The sequence below is a fragment of the Rattus norvegicus genome, chromosome 4, assembly GCF_021556685.1.
Source record: "Rattus norvegicus strain SHRSP/BbbUtx chromosome 4, alternate assembly SHRSP_T2T, whole genome shotgun sequence".
Classification (NCBI taxonomy): Eukaryota; Metazoa; Chordata; class Mammalia; order Rodentia; family Muridae; genus Rattus; species Rattus norvegicus.
Genome location: NC_141537.1, coordinates 35,056,830 through 35,084,291, shown reverse-complemented (window position 1 = coordinate 35,084,291; position 27,462 = coordinate 35,056,830). Strand labels below are relative to the sequence as shown.

The 27,462-nt window shown below is 42.5% G+C and overlaps 1 protein-coding gene across 4 annotated transcripts in view; it reads left to right on the top strand.

The window, feature by feature from the left end:
* The window catches only part of Slc25a13 (solute carrier family 25 member 13), a 182,653-nt gene that overhangs the window by 76,095 nt on the left and 79,096 nt on the right, over window positions 1-27,462 (top strand). For all 4 annotated transcript variants that reach the window (NM_001419627.1, NM_001419624.1, XM_087657977.1 and 1 more), the window contains exons 5-6: window positions 12,661-12,800; window positions 24,392-24,538. In NM_001419627.1, the coding sequence (NP_001406556.1) occupies window positions 12,661-12,800; window positions 24,392-24,538 (287 nt within the window). The remainder of the gene's footprint in view (window positions 1-12,660; window positions 12,801-24,391; window positions 24,539-27,462) is intronic.

Genomic DNA, 27,462 nt, shown 5'->3' with positions numbered 1-27,462 from the left:
ATCCGTCTAAGGAAACTAGCTTAGGAATTTTTTTAAACAATATAGATATTATGCTTGCATTTATGACATGAATTAGGATTCTTCACGCTGTCTAAAAAATTTTGGGGGCTTTGGCGTTGCTTGGTTGTGCTCCTCTGAGGCGATGAAAGGAAATGATAATTGACCCAGCAGTGATTAAAGCGAGCACATCTGGAGATGGACCACAGCCTGCTCTTTGCCTCCAAACACTATTTTAAGTGACTTGCTCTACGTGTGACGACTGAAGACCTTGTCATTTCACTGTGTGCACAGTGCTTTTTCTAGCAGACACATGGAAAGCCTGCGAGTTGGCCTCTCTGCCATTGATTGAGTTAGAGTATGTGAGAGGCTGTTTATGTCTCATGCTGAATCTCTGCTGGCCTCAGGGCCACACTGTTCCCCAGCGTCCACTATGGTGATTTATGGTTGAGCATTTGTAGATCTCAGATCTTACAGTAGGGTGGTTCTTATCCATGAGGCTGACCCTGTGGTGTTTGTTAAAGCTGTAGGTACTGTGGCTCCACCTTCCCCCTGCTGATTCAGAATGTTGGGGCGTGAGGCTGGGAATGTGTTTTAAACAAGCTCTCCCAGGGAACACAGCTCATTCTTCCGGTGAACAATAGCTGGTGTCATTTATTGTTCCGTGCGTGAGCAGGCTCAGTGGGGGAAAAGTGACTGGCTTCATAGAAACTACAGCTTGTCTTCTAGCACTGCAAGAGTGTTCTTTCCAGAATATCATATGACCTTCTGTTAGGGAAGCTCTATTCCTCTCCAAGTGTAAAACTGGAAGAGGCTTAAATTACACTTCACAGTTAAATACACTGATATCATATATGGCTTCTGTAGAGCTCAGCTTGGCTACATTCATACTATCTGTCTTTCTGTCTGTCTGTCTGTCTTAAGATCTATATCACCAATATCTGTGTGGATTCAAAATAACCATAAAAAGCTTTATAAATCTTAAGAAAACTCATTTGTAATGTGACATACTCTGTGCTTACTGCTCTAATGACATCCATTTTCTTTCAGACTTTTCTTGAGTGAGCCTCAATTGTAGCAAGCATTCTTTTTTCCCCCTCTTCAGACCCTTCACCATGATTAATAGAAAAAGGTACTTGTCAAAAGGGTTTGAGATGACAACCTTGACACTGGGGCCCACGACACAGGCTGTGTGCATCCACTTTTGCCCATTGTTCTTTAACTTGTGATTCAAGTTCATCTTTTATGCAGTGCTTGGAAGGGATGTTCCTACAAGCTGTAGTTAGCTATATCAGCAGGTGAACTATTACTTCTCCTAGAAAACCCACAGATTTTCTTTGAGGAATAAGACTTAGAGAAAGTGGAGAACCCTTCAGAGAGAACGTGATGTAGTCTATAGTTCTCCTGTCTCCTTAAAAGGCTTACTTGGGTGTTTAACAGAAACATCCCTTTTGCATTTATTGTATTAATAGACTTTTTAAGATCAATAGGAGAGATATTATGGTTTAGTGTTTGGAATAGCTTGATGAATCTTTTTTTATCTTAATGGGAAACTCGTTTTCGCTGATTTGAAGCTTCGAAAAGTGAATCTTCTAGAAATTAAAGAGCATTAATTTAGTTATTCTGTATGGAAACAAAGATGTAGGAAGTTAAAATTTGCATAAATGAAGACCTTGCTGATTTCAGATTATAGTGTGGTGGAGGTTAAGGAATAAGAGCCCATAGAATTTGTAAAAACAAATTCAGTCTAACCACTTAATGGCATGTGCAAGTAATTTGCCAATTAAATATTTCTAGCATTTGAAACATCTTCAAAGTAAAGAGTGGAGGTTCTTAATCTTTCTTAATTTCATACTTTAAGAAACATAATAGAAAATTACGTAGATTTTGATCTCTTTTCATTTCAGATTTCAGCATGTGAGCTCAAGGAAGGATGGATTTAAGTACTACAGGAAGACTGGTGCCTTTTGAGAGATGTATGAGCTCCAAATCGCACTCTGCTTAATTTATAAAAAGAAATCATCTGTCAATATTTGGTGCCCAAATAATAATTTCCAATATAGTTAAGACTTTTTTGTCTTATCTTAATGGTCACCTCTCCGACTATGTGCAGAACACTCAACTCAAATAACTCTCCAAGACAGATATTTTATTTCATTTTAATGACTTGAGTGATGAATCAAGCAGTTTGCCCAGTTGTGGCAATTAGTCGGAAGTGAATCTATAGCAGTCATTTAGATTTTTCAAAGTGCTTTATTGAAATTTTAAATGCCCCCATTTACTCTTCCTAGCTGCATAATTTTTTTGGTTTCAAGATTTGCACAGCCATTAGCACTTGGAAATTTAGGACATTTTATCACCCCAACAAGAGATTCATTACCAGCCAACCTTTTCCTCTCAATACACGACTGGTTCTTTGATACCCTCTAGGCCAAGGTAACCCTTCCCTTAATCTATCTGTCTATATGAATTTGTCTGTTTGCAACATTATTTTTAATGTTTATTGTGTGTGCCCGTCATAGTATGTGGGTGTGCACGTGTGTGTGTGTGTGTGTGTGTGTGTGTGTTGGCCGAGGACATCTTACATGAGTACTTCTCCCCGTATGAGGGCATGGTGGAAGGCACTTTTACCTGCTGAGCCATCTTGCTGAGTTTATGTAAATTAACTCAGACTATGTGGTCTATTAGTATAGACTTTTTAGCATAATATTTATAAGATTCATCCATAATATTAACACACTTGTCCACATATTAACATTAAATTATTCCTTTTTTTATTTGGAAAATAAGTCTATTATATGGATTTAGCATATGTTGCTTAGCTCACCAGTTACTGAGTGTACACATATAGGTCGTTACTGTTCTTTGGCAACGAATACTATTGCTATGAACATTCATATGCACACTTTGTGTGGCTTTGTGGTTCCATTTCTTGTGGCTGCACACTTGGAAATAACATTGTTATGTCATGCAATAACTCTGGGTGTGATCTGTTTTTCAAAGTAGCATTTCCTATTTCCTGCAGTGTTTGAGGGTTCCAGAGTCTTCATATCCTCAACCACACTTGTTATGTTCTTCTTGGTTATGGCTGCTCATGTTAAGTGTTAGCCACTGGTCTTCATCTGCCTAGATGATGCTAACAGTGTGGGACACTTTCTTAGGTGCTTGTGGGCCATTTCTGTTTTGGAAAAGGGCCTTCTTAGTTCTTTTTCCCATTTGAAAACTGTCCTTTTATCTTTCGTCCATTTTAAGAAGGGCTGGAGAAATGGCTCAGTGGTTAAGAGCACATATTGTTCCTTGGCATGGAGGGGGATTCTGAAGGAAGGGGTGTCTGGGAGCTGTGGAAAGAACAATCTGAAGTCAAATCCTGAATCCAAGCGGTATTCTGCTTGATACAGTTTTCCAGTCTGCTTTTCTCTATGTTCTGCTTTCTCTCTGGAGATGCTGCTTGATTGCTATTCTAAGAGATCTCCTGTAAGTTTTTCTCTGGCCTACACACACACACACACACACACACACACACACACACGTATGCACAAGTGTATACATGCACACAATTTTTATTCTAAAAAATTCTCTAGATAGCTCAGACCCTGCAGAACATAGGTCCAGTCTTATTTTCCATATCAATCTAATCATTTACTTCAGGTTTCCTTTTGATTATCTTGTGAATCAGCATCCATTACCCCACCCTTCGATTCTTAAGAGATCGCAAGCATATATTTTTTTCTTAACATTGCAAAAGAATTTAGAGATCTGTCTGCCATTGTTAAGCACAGATGATAAACTAGTTGGTTGGAACCCCACCCTGAAATTACCATTTCTACCACACCTGGGCCTGGGCTGACCTTGAACTCAGGAATCTGCCTGTGTTGTTGTAAAAATATAAAAAATTAAAGAAGTAGGGTTGTCTTTTATCCCCCTAGGTCCAGCACCTCAGTGCCCCAAGATATCTGCTAGAGGCGGCTAGTTTCTCCTGCTGCCACACACTTTCCTACACTCAAACTGTCACATAAAAGAACACACAATACAATAATCTTTGACCCAATTGGTAAGATATAGTTGCCCACCTAAACATACAAAGCCCAGTACCATCCATCCCTTAAGAACATTCATAACAACCTGTAAATACACAGAGCGGAAACTTAACATCAACTGCCATGGCTTCTCGCCCTCTCCCTCCTGTCTCTTCTCCTTTCTGTTCCAGTCTCCTCCTCTTCCTTCAAACTTCTCTCCTGCCCATCCTTCCTTCTCCTCCAGTAGCAGGCCTCCTTCTATCCTGTACCTGCCCCTCACCTGTATTTTACAAATTCAATGGGGAGAAGGTTCTGGTGAAGTCACCTGATTCTTGAGTACTTGACTAGGCAGCTGTCCTTGGGGCAGTGGAATTAGCATCAAAATACAGATAACTCCAGGGCAAACCACAACATGCCTGCCATTGTATCTTTCTGACAAGCTGGCTCATAAAGTAGCTGCCTTTGTTTCTTTACATTCATGAAGCCCCTCATAATTCATATTGCATATATATATACATATATATACATTTATATATGTATATGTGTATATGTATATGTGTGTATATATACATACATATATACATATATATATACATATATACATATATACATATATATACATACATACATACATATATATATATATATATATATATATATATATATATATATATATATTTAGAGCTCTTCTCCATAGCCCTAAGGGCTGTCTTGAAGGTCCCAGTGTTTGCCATTTTGCTGAGACATTAGCTATACCTGTGCCTCCTGGACGCCTGCTGTCTGACTGTCATGGAGTCATTAATGTTAACAGGGCGGACATTCCTCGGAGGAATGGAAAATATATATATGCTATTACACCAAGAAGCCTCACACCCACAGCAGTCATTGACATGTGTGGAGGTTCAACACCAGGGCCCTGCCCCAGGGTCAGGAGCCATGTCACTCTGTACCCACCAAGGCCATGCTGAGCTTGGCCCAAGTTTAAGTACCAGCACCAGCAGGGAGCTCACAGTTGCCTGTGACTTCAACTCTAGGGCATATGTCACCACTCCAACCTCCTCATATCAATGCATGTACACACACATAATTATTACAAATACATTGATTTTTATTTCTGAGTTGCGAGAGTCCTCTCTGTATTCTAGAGTTTCTTATCGTATACGGTTTCCTACCCACCACCTCTAGTCTGTAAGCTATCTTTCACTTACAAAAACAAGTGGGGTGACGTTCGGTTTGTCCATGTTTTCCTTCTCTTTTTTCTTTTGTCTTTTTTTCATATACAGTCACAAGGATACACTTGGATCCTACCCAAGGGCACAAGGACCATGCCTCCATTTTTTATATTCATATCTTTACCTCTTAATACCTTTATAAATATAGCTCTTCCATTTTTTAAGTTTTTGGTTTATCTTGAGTTAGCTGTAGGTGGTCAGGGCTGGACTTGACTTTCTTTTGCATGTAGAGATCATTTGTCTTACAAGTTAAGGGCTCATGTTTTTTTGGTGGGTTGTCAGCCGTACTTGTTGGAGATCTCATGGCAGCAAGCACACTTTTGACTCTAAATTATGCTTCTTGGCTTACTAGGGTCATGTGTTAGCCTATGTTACGTTGTGACCGCAGTTCAGTGTTGCAGTCCTTTTGTACTGACTAAAAACCAACTCTGTTCTTGTATTGCAAAATTGCCTGGACTCACTGGATGGTCATGGTGCAGGCCTTTAATTTCAGCACTTGGGAGGCAGAGGCAGGTAGATCTCTGAGTTCTGGGCCAGCTTAGTCTACACACTAAGTGAGTTCCAGGGCAGCCAGGGCTATACAGAGAATCCCTATCTTGAAGAAAACCACACACACACACACACACACACACACACACACACACACACACACACACACACACACACACACTAAAACCTGGCCTCTTCTGGGTTCCCTGAGCCCTCATATGCATCTGAGAGTCAGCTTGTCTCTTTTCTCAAGCCTGCTAGGATGCTGTGAATCTATAGTCACTTTGGGGAGTATGACCATTTAACACCAACTTTGGGAAGTACTTCTACCTCCCACCGATCAATTTTATCTAGTCATTTATATTTTGAGCCAGGGTCTCACATTGTAGCTCAGGCCAGCCTAAACTCACTACCGTAGCCCAGGCTGGCCTCACACCTGCATCTAGTTTCTGAGTATTAGATTCAAGGTATAAGCCTTGATTATTTTTTCATCTTAATAATATTAATTATTCTAATGAAAAACATTTTGTAGCATTTGAAAAATAGATGTATTTCATATTTTTATTAAATTTGTATCTTTTTGAGGAAATTGCATATGGGATTGTTTCTTCAATTTTATATTTAGATTGCTATTTCATATATGTAAAACTACAATTGACTTTTTTAATTCTGAACTCCCATATTCTTATCTGGCCAGATTTGCTTACTAATATAAATTTTCTTTTAGTGTGTGTGTGTGTGTGTGTGTGTGTACAAGCAGTTTATTTGTGACCCAGCTTTTAAATGCTTTTAAGTCCTCTATCATTGGCTACTGTGTTTCTACAAGAGGCCAGCTAATATTTTGGAGGGAGTCAGTGTTTCTTAGGGACCTCTGACCATTCATCTTCAGGAAAGAAACAATTGCTACTTTGTAATTGTTTCTACCACATTTAAAAACAGATCTCACTATGTAGCCCAAGCTGGCTTCAAATTTACAATCCTCCTCCCTCAGTCTCCTGAATGTTGGGCCTAGAGGCCAATATCACCCTGTCCAGTGTAATTATGTTTTCATGATATGTAAAGTATAGTTGACTTTATGGTGAGAAAACATTAGTGGAGAAAAAAAGTCCCGTAGATAAACTCAGGAAAGTGAGCTTGCTCGGTAAAGTCTTGGCTTAGATAGCATCAAGTTGCTGGTGATCTGATGGGAGCCGTGGGCCTTTCCAACACAGTTTGACCCAGAATGAAATAACGTTGACTATGCTTTAAAAGGTAAGCACTCCATTTGCTTTTCCTTTCTGGAAGAGTAATGGAGCTTAGAAAAGCATGCCTCTGCCTCTCTAAACCCTGCACCCAGTGCTGCCATCCCATTTGCAGGCAGTCCAGCTTGTTTCCTCTGAGTGGCCTTTCTCCATGGATACCACCTTAGGATCTTACGTTTTATGCCAGGAGAAGCCTCAACCTTTTTCTCCATCCTTTTAAGTAAGTGATAGGGATAATAACATTCCAGCAGGTTCTCAGCTGTTGAGTTATAAACCAAGAAAGCAACAAAGTGACAGGAAAAAAGGACTTTCTTTTCTTTCCTAAGACTTTAGGTTATGGGCTTGGAGAGGCACCTCAGTAATTAAGGGCTCTGGTACTGTTCTTCCATGGGACCTGGGTTCAATTCCCAGAACCCACATTGGAGCTCATAGCCGTCTGGACTTCCAGTCCCACAGGATCCAGTGCGCTCTTCTGGCCTCTATGGGTACTACTGCATGTACGTGGTACACAGAAAGTACTCGTACACATGAAGTAAAAAAATAAATAAATGTAAAAAAGCAAACAAACTAAAATACCTTCAGCTTAGCTCTAGAAAATTCTGAAAAGGTCTGGACATGGTAAGGACTTGGCTTATAGGAGAGTCCCGCTTTTTAACTCCTGGTGTCTTTCATTTGCCTTTGGAAGGCACAGTGTAGAGCTTAACCAGTCACGTGTGTTGCTTTGCTTCTTAGCTTACCATTTTCTAGCTGTCAGATGAGGCATGCTCCTCTTCTTGTTGCCTCAGAAGGCTAGGGAGACTTCATAAATAGTTAAATGGAAAAGGTATCTGTGCCCCTAAAAGGAGGATACCGTCTGTGGTAGCATGTTCATGTTTTCTAAACCTAGGGATGACTTTGACAGAGGGATGAGCATCACAAATTACTGTGATCTTTTTCACTTACAGTGCCTACTTCCGTTTGTAAACCTGAAGGCAAAGAGTTTAGAAAATGAATGGCTCCAAGCCCTTTGTTGAGGCGGAACAAAAAGTTCAGATTTATGACCTCAAAAATAATTTTGGGAAAAGTATGTGTGCCTTCTAGTTTGACGGAAATTAATCTTTGAAGGTTTCGTAACAGTTCATTGGATGGGACATTAAATAGAAAGGACCTTCTGTGCTTTGCACATCACTGGCTGTGGCCCTTCTACTGGCTTGACAATTTCACAGTGTGAGTGATAATCCCGGTAGGAAGGCCAGGAGAGCCGCTGTGAAATGTAGACCCTGTGCCAACTGGCAAATGCCTCTAGTCCTTGCTGACCCCCACTCTCTATATAGCACGGAGACCTATGCTCTCCCCAGAACTAACTTTCCTGCCTCCTGTAAATGCAGCATTAAGTCTGAGGAATTTAAATCGAATAGTACTTGCTGCTGGCAGATTATGGAAATACCTTGAGCATCTGGAGCAGGATCTGTCACGCCTTAGGGTGGCTTTGGGCTCAAATACAGTGTCTGAACCTTTAATTTGCCTCAGAAGAAATGAACTTCGCTTTCTGCTCCAGAGCTCCTATGAAAATTGTTGTTAGCCCCCCCCACCCCCACCCCCAATCCCACTCCCACCCCTCCATCCCCCGGGGATAAACATAGGGTAGTCTTCAGGGCCTACATCAAAGTCAAAAAAAACCCCTTTCTCTCCCACGTCTGTACTTTCCTTCCGCAAATTTTGCTTCCTTGCTCTGGAGAGCACCCCTGCCCCAGTGCTAGTGCTGTGCCAACCTGATCCTGGTGAATTTTGGGGGGTTAGACTTGGGTTTAGCTCCTACGGTACACGTTTCTCCCACAGAAGTGGGCACAGCACTGTGTTGGTTCTAGGCGATAGCCAGCTCTTCAGAGCATCCGTTCCACTGGAGCTGGCGTTCTACAGTAGCTGGTATGTTAAAACAGCTAAGAAGCAGGAAGTTGGGGCGCATTCCGTAGGCTATCTGGTGCTTATGCTGCACAGCTCCAAGGAGTTGACACTCACAGGGACTTAGGAAGGGATGGCTTGGCACTGTGGTCACCCCGTGTCCTCAGGGTCCACGCATGACTACTGTTCCTCACAACTGTTGCACTGGGTGATCTGGAAACCGCCCTAGCTCTCCTTACATATTTGTTGGCTATTTCAAGGGGGAGTTAAAATTTAGCCGCAAATGATTCTCTTCCATAAGGTCCTTTACCCTCGTGTCAGGAAAACTTAGTGGGGCTGGTTACCATAGAGATTGTTTCTCCTGAAGGTCACTGAGAAGTGGGACTCAAGATGAATGAGAGTACCAGTAAACTGGTTACTGACTGCAGAAATTACTTTTCCATACAGGAAACATCATGCTTCCAAAACTACCATCTGACCTGTTAACTACTGTAAGCTTTCACTGTCTGATTTCAGTTAAATAAACTACTTAGGGAGAAGTTGTCCTCTGCCCACCACTGTGCCAGCAATGGAAAGGCATCACATGTGAGCAGTGGGGCTGTGCTATCAAGGGATTAGTAATCTATGTGGAACTAAAAGATGCGTGGTAAATCCGGACAAATGTAGACTTATAGACCACATCAACAGCTTTTTTTGGTAACAACTAGGGTCAGCGAGTATTAGGGTTGAGCAAAATCTTAGTGAGATCATAGCTTTAAAGTGCAGCGCTTGGCTTCAGTACTTCAAAAATCGAGGTCTCTAGAATTGGGGTGAAAGCGCTCTTCTTCCAGCGCTAAAGGGTCACAGTTACGTGTTGGAGTCTGACATCAAGGAAGTAGCAGATGATGGTTAACTATAAGGGAAAAGTTATTAGTTAAAATGAAACTTATTTTCAGTGTGTTCACTAAGTTATTTGAGCTCATAGATATGCTTAAATATGTATGTTAAATATGATTTTAAATATGGGTGTTAGTCGTTTAAAAGGTGTCGAAACCTTTAGCACGCGTTTCTTCAGTTTCTCCAAACTTCCTTTTTCCACAGGCCATGTGACAGTAAAATGCCTGGATACCTTGGCTATATATGCTGCCTGTTTCATATTTTCTCTTACTTTCCATGAAACATAAAGGAAGGGTCAAGAAAAGATGTTATTGTAGCTGTCCCGAACTTAGTGCATTAAAATGATTCCCATGGACTACGTGGCTAAGAGGAGTCCTCACCTAACCTGAGGGCCCTAGACAGCCTCTTTTGCTTGCTTGTCATTAGAAACTCACCCTGGAGTCATGGGATTTGACTGTATTTAGGATGTGGAAACAGTTCGTGTGTGGTTTTGATGTGGTCTTTATTGTCTGAGTGTGGCATCCCCAGTGTGGCTGCTCCTTTGGTGTGGTGATTTTGTTGAATCTCTTGGGCCTGCTCCAGTCTGAGGTGTGAACACAGAGCTGGACAGGCGCTTCTGGCTACGCTAGGACATGTTGCTGATGGAGGAAGTCTGGCTTCAGACTAAGGGGCTTGAAACAATCATAATAATCCTGTCACTTGGTAAGCACCCAAGACTTGGTGGCTGTCACTGCTAGTAGAATTGGAGCCCTAGATGTTTGAAAGAAAGTCCTCAATGGAGATGGAGTTTACGATCTAATTCACCTTACTGACCCTTGGCTAGATGTAAGGGAGCCTCACTTCTTCCTTTCCCTACACCATTTGTTTTCTTTAAAGTTTTAATTCTTGGTTTATATTATTTCTTTTGAAGCCAGCCTCCCTCTCCCTTTCTCCTCTCTCCCTTTCCCTCTCTTTCTCAGAACTTTAGGGAGGTACTTTGAAATTTTTATTTTATTGTCTTCACCATGGTCAGCCTGAGGGTCTTGTCTTTTCTTTTCTTTCTTTCTTTCTTTCTTTCTTTCTTTCTTTCTTTCTTTCTTTCTTTCTTTCTTTCTTTCTTTCCTTCTTTCTTTCTTCCTTTGCTACCGTTTATAAAATTGATGTCCAGCAAAATTTTGATTTTTTTTTCTTACTCTCTCTGTGCAAACATACACAACCATATGCCAGTGGTGGCCTTGCTGTTTTTATGACAAGTAAAAATTTCCAGAACCTTTAAAAACATGGAATGAAAACTTTGTGGGTGTAATGGGGTAGAAATAGGAAATTAGGGGGAAGCTGTAGAGACAGGTACCAGGGATTTTTGGCACCGCTCAGAGTGCTTTTTCTTTTTTCTTTTTCTTCCTTCATAGATAAAAATGGGGGAAGAGAAGGAGCTGGGCTTAGTTTGGTTATAAAAATGAGCCCCGGAGTTGGGGATTTAGCTCAGTGGTAGAGCGCTTGCCTAGGAAGCGCAAGGCCCTGGGTTCGGTCCCCAGCTCCGAAAAAAAGAACCAAAAAAAAAAAAAAAAAATGAGCCCCTTTGACCGATCTATTAAAGTAGTTTGGAAACAAGGATAAAATTCACTAGTGTGCTCATTCACTTTCCCATCAACCTCTGAAGGCATATTTTCATTATGGATAGAGACCAGTAAGTAAGATAATGTTTATTTAGAAAAGTAACTTTCATGTTATTTTGTGTTAGTCTTCCTATACTCTGTGTGTGTGTGTGTGTGTGTGTGTGTGTGTGTGTGTGTGTGTTCACATTCACCATTCTGCCCCTCTGCCCCTCTCTCCCCACCCATGCTAGGCAAATACTCATCAAGTGAGCCACACTTGAGCGCCATCTTCTAAGGATGACCAGGGATGAGTGGAGACTATTACACAGAGGAATACAACTTGGATTGGAATTATTTGGATAATTTTCATGCTCCTGTCGAGCACCCCTACCCCACCAAAAGTTAGTTAAGCTGGGCAGTGGTGGGGTATGCCTTAATCCCAGGAGGCCGAGGCATGTGGATATCTGAGTTCAAGGCCAGCCTGGTCTATGGAGTGAATTACAGGATTTTCACCATTACCCAAAAAGAGCCCTTTCTTGAGGTTGTAGGCTGGGGTGTTGGTGTTAAAGCTAAAATCTTGGGCTTCTTGCTGCCTTTTTCTTTTCTTGTCTTTTACCACAAGAGCAGCTTGAAAGATTTATAACTGACTCCAGCTCAGATGGCGTCTCAGAGCTATTGAACATTGCCTCAGCTCGGTTACTAGTCTCTAAATCTAACCAAAATTGGCAAATGACTTTTATTTTGTCTCACTTACAGTAAATGTTTGTTATGTATGGATGGGTTTTCTGGTACTGTATTAGCCACTTTTTAGTTACTTGACAAAACATCTCGACTAAAGGCAACTTCCTGAAGGTCCCAGATGGCTCTGCATCTGAGGGGAAGGCCCAACAACAGACGGCAGGAGCAGGAACAGAGGGGGGGCGGGGGCTAGTCAAGGACAAGATATAAACCATCACAAATGGCCCCTAGTGACACACTTCTCCTAGTACTAACTAAAAGTTCCATAAGTTCCCTACACAGCATCACCAGTGGGAGACCAGGTGTTGGAGTACGGGAGCCTGTGAGGGACATTTCCCTTCAAACCACTGTAGCCAGTAAAGATGAAATCCTGTCCTTACATAGAAAACAGTCACCATATTTGGAAACAAACAAATGGGATAAAATTTAGCTCTTTACCTAATTTCTGAAGTCATTAACTCTAATAGTTCAACTGTTCTATGAATATTCTGACTTCCGTTTCTGCCAAAGTTTTGTGATATACGCATGCATAGATTGTTAGTAGCAAGTAAGAATGCCCATTTGAATTCATCTAAGAACCTAACTTTCTTTTAACCACAAATTTATTCGTTTTCAGAGGACGTCAGGCAAGTTTTTGGACAGACGACAATTCATCAACATATTCCGTTTAACTGGGATTCAGAATTCGTCCAACTACATTTTGGAAAAGAGAGAAAAAGACACCTTACATATGCAGAGTTCACTCAGTTTTTGTTGGTAGGTCTAAGTCTTTTTTTTTTTCATTTTTTTAGTTACCTGATGTTTTCACCCTGAATTATTTTTCTCACAGTTTCTGTTATATTTTATATCAAAGGCCTTATTTGTATTTGTGTTCTTCTAATTTTTTATTTTAGTGTGTGTGTGTGTGTGTGTGTTTTGCCTACATGTCTGTGCAACTGTATGTACTGCTTCAGAAGGACATTAGATCCCCTGGGACTGGAGTTACAGGCGATTGTGAACGATCTCCCATGTGGGTGCTGGGAATCAAACCCGGGTCCTGGCAGAGCATCCAGTGTTCTTAACCATCAAGCCATCTCTCCTGCTCCTGGAGGCTTATTCTTAAAAACTGAAATAGAAAAATGGAAAAAGGAATTAAGTATAAGCTTGCTTTTGCCCTGAAGCCTGATTCACAATGGGTTTGTAAGGCTAGAAATTTAGAAGTATTTCTTTTCCAGTTTGTTGAATTGTAGAATTACATAGGTTCTTAAAAGACTGTGCAGAAACTCTTCCTGTTTGAGAGTGTGAAAACGATCCCTTTATGGTTGCTATGTCAAAGAAAGCAAAATCATGGGGCTGGAGAGATGGCTCAATGGCTAAGAGAGTTCGTTTTCCTTGCAGCTTTCTAAGAAAGTGAAATGAGAATTGCAACTGGGATCTGTGCCTGCTTGTCCCACGATGCACAAATAGTGTGTTTTTTCTTGAGAAAATGCAGCCCCGTGTCTCTAAGTGTGAAATTGTTTCCTCTGAGGTCTTTTATAGGTTAAGCCACTGAGTTTCAAATTGCTGCATATTGAAATCATCCAGGCTGCTTTGGAAACTGTTTCTTAGGTTGATCTTTAGAGATTGGCACCGTGTGTGTGTGTGTGTGTGTGTGTGTGTGTGTGTGTGTGTGTGTCTGTGTGTGTCTGTGTGTGTCTGTGTATGTCTGTGTGTGTCTGTGTGTGTCCGTGTATGCGTGAGTGTGCCATGCCTTGTGTGATCTGCTGTGAGGGCACTGGCTTTCTCTTCTCTCCTAAGCTAGCTCTGTCCCTCCCACAGCTCTTCTTCCCCTCTATTGTGATTGGATCATTGGACCAATGATGAGATCAGCTGGACAGCATTTTTAAATATGATTATACAGTTCTTATTCTATGATGATGCTATAATGAATCTCATCTCTTCTAGATTAACTAAGAATTAAAACAATAAAATTATGATTATGTCTGGGTTTTCCTCTTCAAGTGTCATTTAAAAAATGTTTTAATTTACACCATTATATTTAGTCACTGGGGATCAATATCTATTGGTAGACAAATCTCTATAAAAGAGTTCCTTTCTTTTGGGTTTTTATGAACTTGTTTACTTTCCTCAGCAACCTTATTTCTTTTTACAAAATCTATTACTTAATAAACAATGACGGATGTTTTTCTCTTGGGATCGTTCATCTTGGAGCCTGTAGAAAAGCTGCTTAGGAAATTGCCCTCAGTTCTTTGTTACCAGAAGTGTTGTTCGGATCTCAACTCCTCTGGTTTTTTTTTTTAAAACTTACCCTAGATCTTGCCAAATGCAGATGCAGGGGGATGGAGGCAGAATGGGGATGGAGTGGTGGGGATGACACAGCCAAATCCCCTCCAGTGACGAAACCTTTTCTTCTCCAACTTGCTTCTGGGTCATGGTATTTTATCCCAGCAATGGAAGCCCTAAGACAGTAAGCTCGGTTTCCTGTGTTTGAGACTTCTGCTTTGTCAGGTGCACCCATTTTCCTGCTCTAAAGCAGAACTCAGAAAGGTAGGTGCTGCTCCCTGGCTGTGGTCTCTGTTGTACGAGCACAGAGATGCTTGCCTATTTGAGATGTGAAAGCTACCACCACACACTCTCTTCCCATCTCTAGTGAGGCAGAGGAACCTGAGGGGCAGAGGGAATTACTGATGTTCCCAGGAAGACCTTAGCTGGTTCAAGCCAGCAGGGATGGTAGCTGTGCTTGTGTGCAGTTCACTCAGTATATATCACTCTGCAGGTTTCTCCCTCTATTCAATAAAATCTGTGCTCTATTTAAGCAAATATGCCTGGTCTGAGTAAGTGTTACACACCGAGGTCATGGTTGTCTGTCAGAGCTTATATGGTGAGCATGTATGTTCTTGTTTGTACTTTGTGTATGGATTTCACAAATCCAGGACAGAACAGCAGGGACAGAAAAACAACTTTTTGGATTCTCGTTCCTCATTTCTGGGGAAGGATTTGAGAAGACACTAGGGGACACATAGCTTACTCCCTTTATACTACAGCAGGGATGGCTGGTGTTTTTTTATGTGTAATTCTTTCATCTTTACTTCATGAATAATGGGTGTGTGTGTGTGTGTGTGTGTGTGTGTGTGTGTGTGTGTGTGTAAATGTTATAAAGCGAACATTTTTTCAAGTGTGCATTTTTCTAGTGTCTTTCTGTGACAGGGAAACTCTGATAGGCTCAGAGTTTGCCATATCCACCAGGCTGGCCTTGAACTCAAGAGAACTGCCTACCTCTGTCTCTCGAGTGCTAGGATTAAAGGCAAATAGGTGTGCTTCTGTAAGACTGTCTGCCTCTGCTCTCACCTCCTCAAGCAAAGCTTTGATTATATGTATGCCTTACACATAGATTTCGATATTAGCTGAGATTGTTAAGAAACACTTGGAAGCTGGTTGGTGGCACATGCCTTTAATCCCAGCGTTCAGATCAGGCAGGTTGTTGTGTTTGATGCCATCTTGGTCTACAGAGTGAGTTCCAGGAACGCCAGGGCTACACAGCGAAACCCTGTCTCAAAACAAACCATCAGTACCACCACCAAAGGAGGAGGAGGGGGAGGAAGAAGAAAGGAAGGAAAGGAAAATGACTGGAGAAATTGGAAATAATTGTTGTGTTTACACCTGATTCAGAGTGTAGATATTACCCACATGTCTGTTTTTTACTTATTGTGCTGTTATCAGTACTTCTAGGAGACAGGTCATTCACTAATATATTTTTGTTGAGCAGGCAAGGTTTGTCAAGATTCCTTGGGCTAAGAGCTGGCAGGCACAGAGATGACAAGCTGTGATCCACTCATGTACAGATGTGGGGATTGTTGCTATCTACATACACTTTACAGTGTAGCGAAACTGCAAGCAGATCTCAGATATTTACTGTTAGAAGTTGCGGTTAACAGAAGTATCAAGACCATAAATCCTTGACAGCCAGAGACCATGTCGGTATTTTGGTTTGCAACAGGTGAACCTATTCCTATTGATTGTAAGTTGCTACTGGCAGATATAATGCCTGTTGGTACTAGTTTATGACTTCGATAAGCATAGTGTTTCCAAGACAAATGAGGAGTGTAGGAAGCTGGCATTGTTTGCCCAGCTCCACAGAGGAGAGCTTCTTTGGCATCTGTGTGGAATCTGGCCCACTCGGAGAGTTAGATTCCATTTTCTCAGACACGTTTTACATTCGGGACAAAGGCATCAAGATTCACTGTGTTGTGTCCAGAGTTGGTCAGCCTGGCCTCCTGTTGAACAGCTTGAGCTGGGCTTTTACGGTCACTCCCTGCTGAGAGCCAGGCTAGCATCTCTGCGGCTGTTACTCGCTGAGAAATTGAGCAGGAAATCAGAAGAGTGAGGAAACGTCGAGACGCACAGGTCTTCTTTTCCATCCTGCTGCTGCCTTACGCGCAGAGGATGAGGCGGCGTTGTCCAGACGGCTCTTCTTGAGGGTCCAACCCGAGGAACTCGGGGCAGAATTTCACCGTGAGTCTTCAGATGGGACTGCGTGGCAGAATTCATGATTATGAGACGTGAGGACTGGAGATGCCTTCGCTCTCTATGTACATGTTGCTCGGTTCCGTTTTCTTTACCTCATGTGTGTAGATGTGGGAGCTGGAGAGATGGCTCGGTGTGTCAAGAGTGCTTGCTGTTTGGGGATGAGGCCATGTCTTCAGATCCCAGCACACATGTAAAAAGCCATGGGTAGCTGTGTATGTGGCTGTAATTTCGGTGTGGTAGCAGCCAGAGACAGGAGGATAGTGAAGGCTTGCTTGAGGACTAAGCCAAGGAATGGTAGACAGGTGCCTGACATCCTCCTCTGACCTTTGTGCATGCATGCTCACACACATGTGCTCACACACATGTCCTCACACACATGTGCACACACAGTGCACATACATCCATACTTGCGTATGTCTATCCTTATCTCAATTCAGGTTATTTTCCAATTAGCTTAAAATTATGCAAATTTAGGGCACTTATATTAAATACTCTAGAGAGCTGGGCAAACATTCCTTATTCATTTTAGTCTTCGTTTCCACATCCGTCTTTATTTTGACTGGAATTTTCTACTACCAGAGGTTTTTGTTTGTTTTGTTTTTTAAGGTTTTGACTTTGTTTTTATTAAAATCGTGTATATATATATATATGTATATATATATATATATATATTTTTTTTTTTAAGTTTTGAAAACCCAAAAGGAAAAATGAACCAGGTTTTTGCTCGTTTCCTTTTATCTCTCCGCCGCGGTCTTTGCTTTATAGCTCAAGTGGATCTACAGTCTGTTTTGTAGACTTTTGTTGTTGATGATGATGTTCTACCGAATAAATAGTTCTCAGGCTTAAAGCACAAATGTGCTGGCATGTCTGAATAGAGGCAAGGAGAATCTTTTTACATTCAAAGTATGCCCACTTGAAAATTGGAGATTATTAAGGAAATGACAGACTTGGAACTATTAGAAGCATGAATTTAGACCAGAAGCAGGGTGACCCCCACGTGTGTTTATTTCTATACGGAGAGCAATTTTGAGGAGTTTGACTTTTTTCCTCCAGCAGTCTGCATGGGTGTGTTGAAGTCTTTGGAATCTGCTACAGTGAAAGCCTGCTCCATAACTCAGCATGCTGCAGAGCACAGGGTCAGGGAGCAGTCACTGGTGCTTGAGCAGAAGGGACTCAGAGATGGCTGCACATGGCCTGGTTGGGACCTTCTGGCCTTAGGTGACAGAGGTCCTGGTTTGTGTCGTGGGTCCCGTGCCCTGTCCCTCTTTTCCAGTTACAAACAGTCTCAAATTAGCAAACCTCCCTGGCTTGGCACCTGAGGACTATTCTCACAGGCTGAATGTGCCTTCTCTCAGGCCCACCCTCTTCCCAGCTTGCTTTGTTTCTTTGTTGTTTTTTTCCCTCCTCCAAGGGCCCCTGTTTCATTTTCTCTACTCAGTTTAAGTATCAATTTGATCCTTGTTGCCTCCTCTCCCTGTGTATTGTGAGATAATCGCAGCTCTTTCTACAACTATACTTTTTGCCTCTACTTTTCTTTCTTTTTTCTTTTTAAGTAGACATCCTTTCAAAACAATCAGCCGATTGCTTATTAAGATTGTGGCTCCCAAGCGGATGGTTTTAGCACACGTCTGCCACCCCAGCCCACAGGCGGGATACAGGAGGATTCTAAGGTTGAGAGTTGTTTGATGCGACGTCACAAAAGACAGACAGACACATGCGTGTGAACACACACACACACACACACACACACAGAGAGAGAGAGAGAGAGAGAGAGAGAGAGAGAGAGAGAGAGAGAGAGAGAGAGCGCGAGCGCAGGCCCCAGGGCCAGACTTAGAATCAAGCACTGTACTTCATGTTTCCATGTATAGGATGAAAGTCACGGGGTCTACAGTATCAGGCATTGAGAATGTAAGAAGGCATAGCCCCAGTGTGAGGCCTGCACCCAGCACGAGGTTTACCTTCTATTTCTCCTAACTTGCAGCCCACATGACTTTCCCAGATTTACACCCCACTGGTGCTTTCAAGGTTCCTTTTGAAGAAAGCTTAACTTTTGTTTTTAACATAAACTGTCCGCTCCGTGTGTGTTTCTTATGATGACCACCCATCTCTTTCACAGGTGAAAGCATTCTTAATCTGTGCTGGAGGGAGTCTTCTCTCTTCCCGTCGTCCTACGTGAGAATTCTTTGGATATATAGCCTGCTTCATTTTTTTAGCATCCAAATTATTGTCATAGATTCTCCCCCATCGTGTGTGTGTGTGTGTGTGTGTGTGTGTGTGTGTGTGTGTGTGTGTGTGTGTGTGTGTGTTTTAGGGATGAGTAAAAGTCACTTTTACAACAGGACTATCTCTCCAGGCTCACTCAAAGCTTTCTTTGAAATTCTTTTTGCTTATTAGGGTCCAAATCAGCTTGATCCCACTGTGATTTTCCCCAGGACAGCGTAATTCGGCTGTCAGACTCTCAGTTTGGAGTGGCACCATCCTCAGTGTGCATCCTCGGCTCAGCTGCTGCAGGACTTTGAGTTAGAAAGTCAATCACCCTCCCAGCCCCACCTCCCGCTTCATGTGCCTTTCTATAAAATGAACATAAGAAGTCTTTTGAAACAAGGCTTCAATAAAACCCTGCCTCAACCTTAGGCCAGCAGTAAATATTTAGTATTTAGCTATGACTATGATTCTCTGCCATGTCCACGTGTTCATGTGTCCATGTGTCCATCTTTCTGTGCCTGTGGCTGGTTCTTATGACTCAGCAGTTCTGGATTAGAAAGAACTTTACGAGTGTTTAAGCCCTTACCAAGTGTCTGTCATGAATGACCTGGACAGCAGGCCCTGGTGTGTGCATTTTGTGGAGAAAGCCTTGGGGCCTAAGACACCAGCTAGCTCCCCTGAGCTCCGCCATGCAGTAAGTTGTGTCATGGTGCATTACACTGCAGGGCTACCATTCCCCTCCATCAGTGGAAAATGACATCTGTGACAGGTGTCCCTTTGCCCAGAGTTAAAGCGTTACCACTGACGCTTGCTTGTGGGAGACGTCTCCTTTCATCGATCAGTAGTTTCATAAGTGAGAGACCAGTGTATTGTGCTGCCACCTACCCCAGTATCTTCTTCTCATTGATTTTTCTTTTTTAAGAGAAATACAGAGAGGCGGCTATCTCCTTCCCTGGATTTTAACCTGCCGCCAGTTAACCTGTAAATACTTTATTATAATGATGGCTTCTCTCTTTGTTCCCTTCCCTTAGGAAATGAGTGTTACTGTCGTGGTCTCCGTCCCACTTTTATCCCTTCCGGCACACTATAGGAAGAAACATCAACCTCTTGGCAGCCCTTACAGATGAATTAGACATTAGTTAGTGGCTATAGAGATACCGTCAAGGGATTTAAGTCACTGTGTCAGGCCATTTATTTCAAAGCTCACACATTCTTGAATTTAGCATTTGCAGAGTTGTCTGTATGGTTGGCCCTTCAGGCTTCCTCACCCGAACCCATACCCCCACTCCTACTCCACACCCATTCAGGGCTCTGAGGGCTGAAAGGAGAGTCGAGCCTGAGGGGAGAATCACGGCTCTCTCTCTGTGACGATCAGTGAGCACATTGCCTTCTGCCTTAGTGGAAACTTAGGAATTTTATTATATTCTCACAAAACCAGGCAGAGGCAAAATCTAGAGACGAAGACTGATATACAAGCAGGCCTGGGTTCAGTGTTCAGCCCCGCATCCTCTGGGCATGATGGCGCATGCCCATCGTCTCAGTACTCAGCAGGCAGAGGAACTGGAAAGAAAGTCTAAGGTCTGTCTTGGCTGTGTAGAAAGTTTGAGCCCAGTCTGGTCTTCATGTGACCCTGTCTTAAATAAATACATAGATAGATTGAGTACCATAAAATGAAATTCTTAGAGCTTTTTAGATTCCTAATTGTCAAGTATAGTTTTAGTCAAGTTCCCTACAGTATGGTTTTCCAAGGCTTCATAGGCACCGTGGTCAGGTAGCAAGCAGGCACTTGTCCTTGGGGGCGTGTGGGGTGTGTGTGTGTGGGGTGTGTGTGTGTGTGTGTGTGTGTGTGTGTATATAGCATCCATCCTTGAGTTCCAGTCTTGCTGCCCCTGCAGGAGGACCTCAGCTCCCTCCCCGGGTGCCATAAGTTTAATACTTACGACCTGTGTGCTGTATGTGATGGTACTAACCAAGGGAAGAGGATTCTGAGGTTTCAGGGCTGGTCAAGCCTAGGTTAACTATCAGGAGCAAGCCCTGTCTTTAGTAATGTAGCTTACATAGAAGGACCAGCCTAGACCTTCTTCACTGGTTAGCTTCGAGTTCAGTCATGGAATTTTAAAGTCTCCAGTTTTTAGGAGCTGTGAAAAATGAACTCTCAATTTGCTCATCATCAGGATAAAAGGAGCTGTTTCGGTTGTTTTGTTTAGTTATGTTTTTGTTTTGTGTTGCCTGTTTGTAGGATCCCTGCTGGCAGCTCCCCAACTGAACTATGTAGTCAGCAAAGGAGGCAATGTTCCCTTTACAGATATGCTCCCATCACAAACTCAACCCCTCTTTTGAGGGTTGGCCATCATGGGTCCTTTACAAACCTTGGGCATCTGTTTTTCTCTTTGCTATTCCAGATAAGCTGGTCTTCATGTTCTGGATTTCTGCTCTGTGAGGGAAAGGGTTGGCTGTGGCATATGAAGCTGTTTCTGGGTCCTTGAGACAGAGTTCTAACTAGGAAAATAGAAAATACCCACAGGGTACCTCTGCTGTTTCTCAGAGTAACCTTGGCTCTCTAAAGCACTGGCATTGCATTTGAATACAGGCCTCCTTCTCTTCCTTTCAACTGAATACCATGGCCTTTGCTTTCAATGGGATACCAACTGTGGTCATTTTTTCATTACAGGTCTTGAGCAGTTAGACTTTCTGCCTGTTGAATTTCTGAGGCTCTTGGATAGACAACTCTGTTTTTGTTGAATAGATCCTGGTTTGTTCATTCAGTTGGCCACACGAGTGCCCACAGCACCTAGAACTATAACAGCACAGCTAGACGAAAACGTAAGCAGAATGTGGCACTGCATCCATGGCAGAGGTGGGAAGCCTACTGTGAAGACCCTATTTCTGATGGACAGTGGAATATTATCCCAAAACATGCTCATCTCTAGAACCACATGACAGGGCACTGATTTTTTTTTTTTTTTAGCGAAGAGGCCAAGATGGGTTTTCCAGTTGCATAGAGGGTCTGCATGGCTGAGATGCTGCCCTGAGTACTTCCCCAAGAATCCCGAGGACCTTCTATTAGAGATCGGTTTCTGTGATTCAGGCCACTGGCTCTGTCTGCTGAGGAAAGAGGAGGCTGGATCTGGGGCTTTGAAAGGTGACAGGGTGCAGGCATGGTGGACTGCTGTGGTCAGAGAGTGACAGTGAGGACCATGAGTGAACCTAAGCCAGGTCTGAGGGAACACTGAACCACTGCTGTCAGAAAAGGAAAGATTCGTTCGAGGGAACTTTTAAAGGCTCAGGGAACATAATTTGGCAACTGGTTTGCACTTGGGAGAAAGGAAGCTTACAGAATCGAAAACAACAGCTCTTCAGGTGTGTCACTGGGAAACCAGCATGTCAATAATTAAGCTTTGAACCCAGCAGAGGTTCCAGAGTTGAGTCCCTGGTGAGGACATTAATAGTGGGGTTAGTGATGTGTAATTTTATGGCCTTTATAAGGTACATACAGGATATATTCTTAGAAATTCTGGTCTAGCAGGTAGGAGTGGGGAGATTTGGAGGCAGACAGTAATCCTTAGCTCTGACGAAATCTTTGACCTTTCGTGGCAGCGCTTTTCCTGGAAAGCAGAGTTCGAGTCATCTGAGGACTGGGGTGGCGGGCACATCTTAAGTAAAGATCAAGTTCAGGGCTCTAGAAGGATCTGGGCTCACAAGGTTCATCTGGGTGTCCTGCACTAAAAGTTGCCAATGCTGTATGTAACTAAGGAGAAACTGTCAATAAGATAAAGACCGTTTTCTTACTAATTAATTAATCTTTAAAATTACAGTGTTTACATTTTTAAAGTACAGAAAACCATAACTCATGACTGTATTAATTAACCAGGTCCAGTCATTTTTTTTTTCTTTTTTTTCAGAGCTGGGGACCGAACCCAGGGCCTTGCGCTTGCTAGGCAAGCGCTCTACCACTGAGCCAAATCCCCAACCCCCTGGTCCAGTCATTATTAATACTTCGTCAATCACATTTCATCCTGTCTCTCATGCGGGACAAGGGAAACAGGTAGTCTAACTACACAGCAACATCAGACAGACTCCTGTCACTCCACATTGCAGTGACCCATAGAACAATTAGTGTCATCTTGTTACCAAAGCAAAGAGATGGCTTCCTTACCATTTCATCTTAAATAATTTGAAATCCTTGATAGCCTTTTGGTGGTACTTTTAAGTTTCATGAAGATTAGCTTTCTGAGGTCTGTTTGGAATGTGGGTAGTGTGCTGAGGAAGATGATAGCAGGACCTTTCAGAGAAGTAGTGTGATGTGAGTCTCAGTGGGAAGCAGTGTTTGGTTTTTATGCCTACACTTATCTCCTGGGCATAGCAGTAGAGAGAGCTATGATTCTTGTGGAGTTTGGTCACATGAATGATATATCCAAGTGTGCTTCTATGGCCTTTCCTCCTGCGATGCACAAATTGTCCACCTTCTTATTCTAGAACACAGGGCTCTACGTGGTGTCATTTTTGACCCTCATAGCCTCGGGTGGAGGAGTTACTAGCAGCTACTGGGAGGATCAACTGGCACAGAGCAGCCTTTTGTGACAATGACTTAACCTGCCCCAAATATCAGTAGTGCCAGTGCTGAGGATTAGCGCTTTCCAGCAGAGAACACTCCTTCACCATTGTTATGTCAAGCGCTTACCTATTAGCATGTGCTCACGATTGCTTGCTGGATCTAGCCAGGCTTTTGAAGCTACTAAACTTCATTTTTATTTTAACTTTCTTCATATCTCAGATTCTAGAAACAAAAGAACTTGATTTGATTCCTTTGACTTTTTCTCCTCCTCCTCTCCCTCCTCCTCCTCTCCCTCCTCCTCCTCTCCTTCCTCCTCCTCCTCTCCCTCCTCCTCCTGTATCTTTCCTACCTTCTCTTCCTTCTTTTGAAACGTTGCATGGTGGTTTGAATGAGGATGGCCCCCATAGGCTCATGTGTTTGAATGCCTGGTCCCCAGTAACTGGAACTGTTTGAGAAGGATTAGGAGATGTGACTTGTCAGAGAAGCTCTGTTGCTGGGGGTGGGCTTTGAGGTTTCAAAAACCCATCCCCGGCCCAGTGCCTCTCTCTTCTGCCTGCAAGTGAGAAGGTAACACTCCCTCTACTGCTCTGGTGCCAGGCCGGTCTGCTTTACATTAACCTTCTAAAGCTGTAAACAAGCCCCCAATTAAATGCTTTCTTTTATAAGACTTGGCTTGGTGATGGTGCTGCTTCACAGCGTTTGAACAGTAACTTAGACAGCAGGGCTTTCTCACACAGCCCAGGTTGACCTCAGAGCCATAATGTGTCTGTAACCGTCTCTTAACACTTGGTCTCCCTACCTCTGCTTCTCGAGTGCAAGATCACAGACATGTGCCATCGTGCCTGGCTCGGATTCTGCTGAGTGTAACGTTTAAAACAGAGTGTGTGCTTACCAACTTAATATTCGCTGCTATGAGGAATGTTCTTTCCAAGGAAACAGTAGTTTAGGGGGAAGCATTTAAACAGGCTGGTGGGGCCTGTTAAATCACGATGTAGGCTTATTTCGTCTGACTTAAAAAACAAGCAGTCATTTGCAGTCAGAAAGAGACATAAATTAACCGTTTTACCTTTTCTAACTGTAGGAAATACAGTTGGAGCACGCAAAGCAAGCCTTTGTGCAACGAGACAATGCCAAGACGGGAAAAGTCACAGCCATTGACTTCCGGGACATCATGGTGACCATCCGTCCTCATGTCCTGACTCCTTTTGTTGAAGAATGTCTAGTAGCTGTAAGTTGTGTGTTGTCCTAGTGAAGTAGTTTGTTCTCCCTAATTTGTTCTAAGTAAACTGGAATAGTAAAGAACAGTTCTTATCAATTGTCCTGTTTAAAACACTAACGTGATCAAAGCAAAGTATGTCTTGGTTCGTTTTAGTGGGTAGGTTAATTGATCGGATTGTTTTGGGGACGTGGTTAGTTGTTTTTAGTGTCCCTGGAGGCCTGGGCCTGGGTGCTTTCATATACTAAAGTCTGCAGATCCTCAGATCATTTCTTTATAGTGACATCATCTTTGCATATAATGTATATGCATTTTCTTTGTACTTTAAATTATGGCTAGATTATTTGTAACATCTAATGCAGTGTAAGTATTTTTTTTTTTTTTTATTAACTTGAGTATTTCTTATATACATTTCGAGTGTTATTCCCTTTCCCGGTTTCCGGGCAAACATCCCCCTCCCCCCTCCCCTTCCTTATGGGTGTTCCCCTCCCCAACCCTCCCCCAATTGCCGCCCTCCCCCCATAGACTAGTTCACTGGGGGTTCAGTCTTAGCAGGACCCAGGGCTTCCCCTTCCACTGGTGCTCTTACTAGGATATTCATTGCTACCTATGGGGTCAGAGTCCAGGGTCAGTCCATGTATAGTCTTTAGGTAGTGGCTTAGTCCCTGGAAGCTCTGGTTGCTTGGCATTGTTGTACTTTTGGGGTCTCGAGCCCCTTCAAGCTCTTCCAGTTCTTTCTCTGATTCCTTCAATAGGGGACCTATTCTCAGTTCAGTGGTTTGCTGCTGGCATTCGCCTCTGTATTTGCTGTATTCTGGCTGTGTCTCTCAGGAGCGATCTACATCCGGCTCCTGTCGGTCTGCACTTCTTTGCTTCATCCATCTTGTCTAATTGGGTGGCTGTATATGTATGGGCCACATGTGGGGCAGGCTCTGAATGGGTGTTCCTTCAGTCTCTGTTTTAATCTTTGCCTCTCCCTTCCCTGCCAAGGGTATTCTTTTTCCTCATTTAAAGAAGGAGTGAAGCATTCACATTTTGATCATCCGTCTTGAGTTTCGTTTGTTCTAGGGATCTAGGGTAATTCAAGCATTTGGGCTAATAGCCACTTATCAATGAGTGCATACCATGTATGTCTTTCTGTGATTGGGTTAGCTCACTCAGGATGATATTTTCCAGTTCCAACCATTTGCCTACGAATTTCATAAACTCGTTGTTTTTGATAGCTGAGTAATATTCCATTGTGTAGATGTACCACATTTTCTGTATCCATCCCTCTGTTGAAGGGCATCTGGGTTCTTTCCATTTTCTGGCTATTATAAATAAGGCTGCGATGAACATAGTGGAGCACGTGTCTCTTTTATATGTTGAGGCATCTTTTGGGTATATGCCCAAGAGAGGTATAGCTGGATCCTCAGGCAGTTCAATGTCCAATTTTCTGAGGAACCTCCAGACTGATTTCCAGAATGGTTTTACCAGTCTGCAACCCCACCAACAATGGAGGAGTGTTCCTCTTTCTCCACATCCTCGCCAGCATCTGCTGTCACCTGAGTTTTTGATCTTAGCCAATCGCACTGGTGTGAGGTGAAATCTCAGGGTTGTTTTGATTTGCATTTCCCTTATGACTAAAGATGTTGAACATTTCTTTAGGTGTTTCTCAGCCATTCGGCATTCCTCAGCTGTGAATTCTTTGTTTAGCTCTGAACCCCATTTTTTAATAGGGTTATTTGTTTCCCTGCGGTCTAACTTCTTGAGTTCTTTGTATATTTTGGATATAAGGCCTCTATCTGTTGTAGGATTGGTAAAGATCTTTTCCCAATCTGTTGGTTGCCGTTTTGTCCTAACCACAGTGTCCTTTGCCTTACAGAAGCTTTGCAGTTTTATGAGATCCCATTTGTCGATTCTTGATCTTAGAGCATAAGCCATTGGTGTTTTGTTCAGGAAATTTTTTCCAGTGCCCATGTGTTCCAGATGCTTCCCTAGTTTTTCTTCTATTAGTTTGAGTGTGTCTGGTTTGATGTGGAGGTCCTTGATCCACTTGGACTTAAGCTTTGTACAGGGTGATAAGCATGGATCGATCTGCATTCTTCTACATGTTACCCTCCAGTTGAACCAGCACCATTTGCTGAAAATGCTATCTTTTTTCCATTGGATGGTTTTGGCTCCTTTGTCAAAAATCAAGTGACCATAGGTGTGTGGGTTCATTTCTGGGTCTTCAATTCTATTCCATTGGTCTATCTGTCTGTCTCTGTACCAATACCATGCAGTTTTTATCACTATTGCTCTGTAATACTGCTTGAGTTCAGGGATAGTGATTCCCCCTGAAGTCCTTTTATTGTTGAGGATAGCTTTAGCTATCCTGGGTTTTTTGTTATTCCAGATGAATTTGCAAATTGTTCTGTCTAACTCTTTGAAGAATTGGATTGGTATTTTGATGGGGATTGCATTGAATCTGTAGATTGCTTTTGGTAAAATGGCCATTTTTACTATATTAATCCTGCCAATCCATGAGCATGGGAGATCTTTCCATCTTCTGAGGTCTTCTTCAATTTCTTTCCTCAGTGTCTTGAAGTTCTTATTGTACAGATCTTTTACTTGCTTGGTTAAAGTCACACCGAGGTACTTTATATTATTTGGGTCTATCATGAAGGGTGTCGTTTCCCTAATTTCTTTCTTGGCTTGTTTCTCTTTTGTATAGAGGAAGGCAACTGATTTATTTGAGTTAATTTTATACCCAGCCACTTCAGTGTAAGTATTTTTAAATCTTTGTTTTGCTGTGTTGTTCAGGGAATAATGGCAAGGAAAGAAATCTGTGCATATTCAGTAAAGATATAATTGCCCCCTCCCAAAAATCTTTGCAAAATTCTGGTTGGTTTCATTTGCATATGTAGAATTCATGAATACAGAGGGTCCATCTGTTAATAACTAGGAAAAAAGGA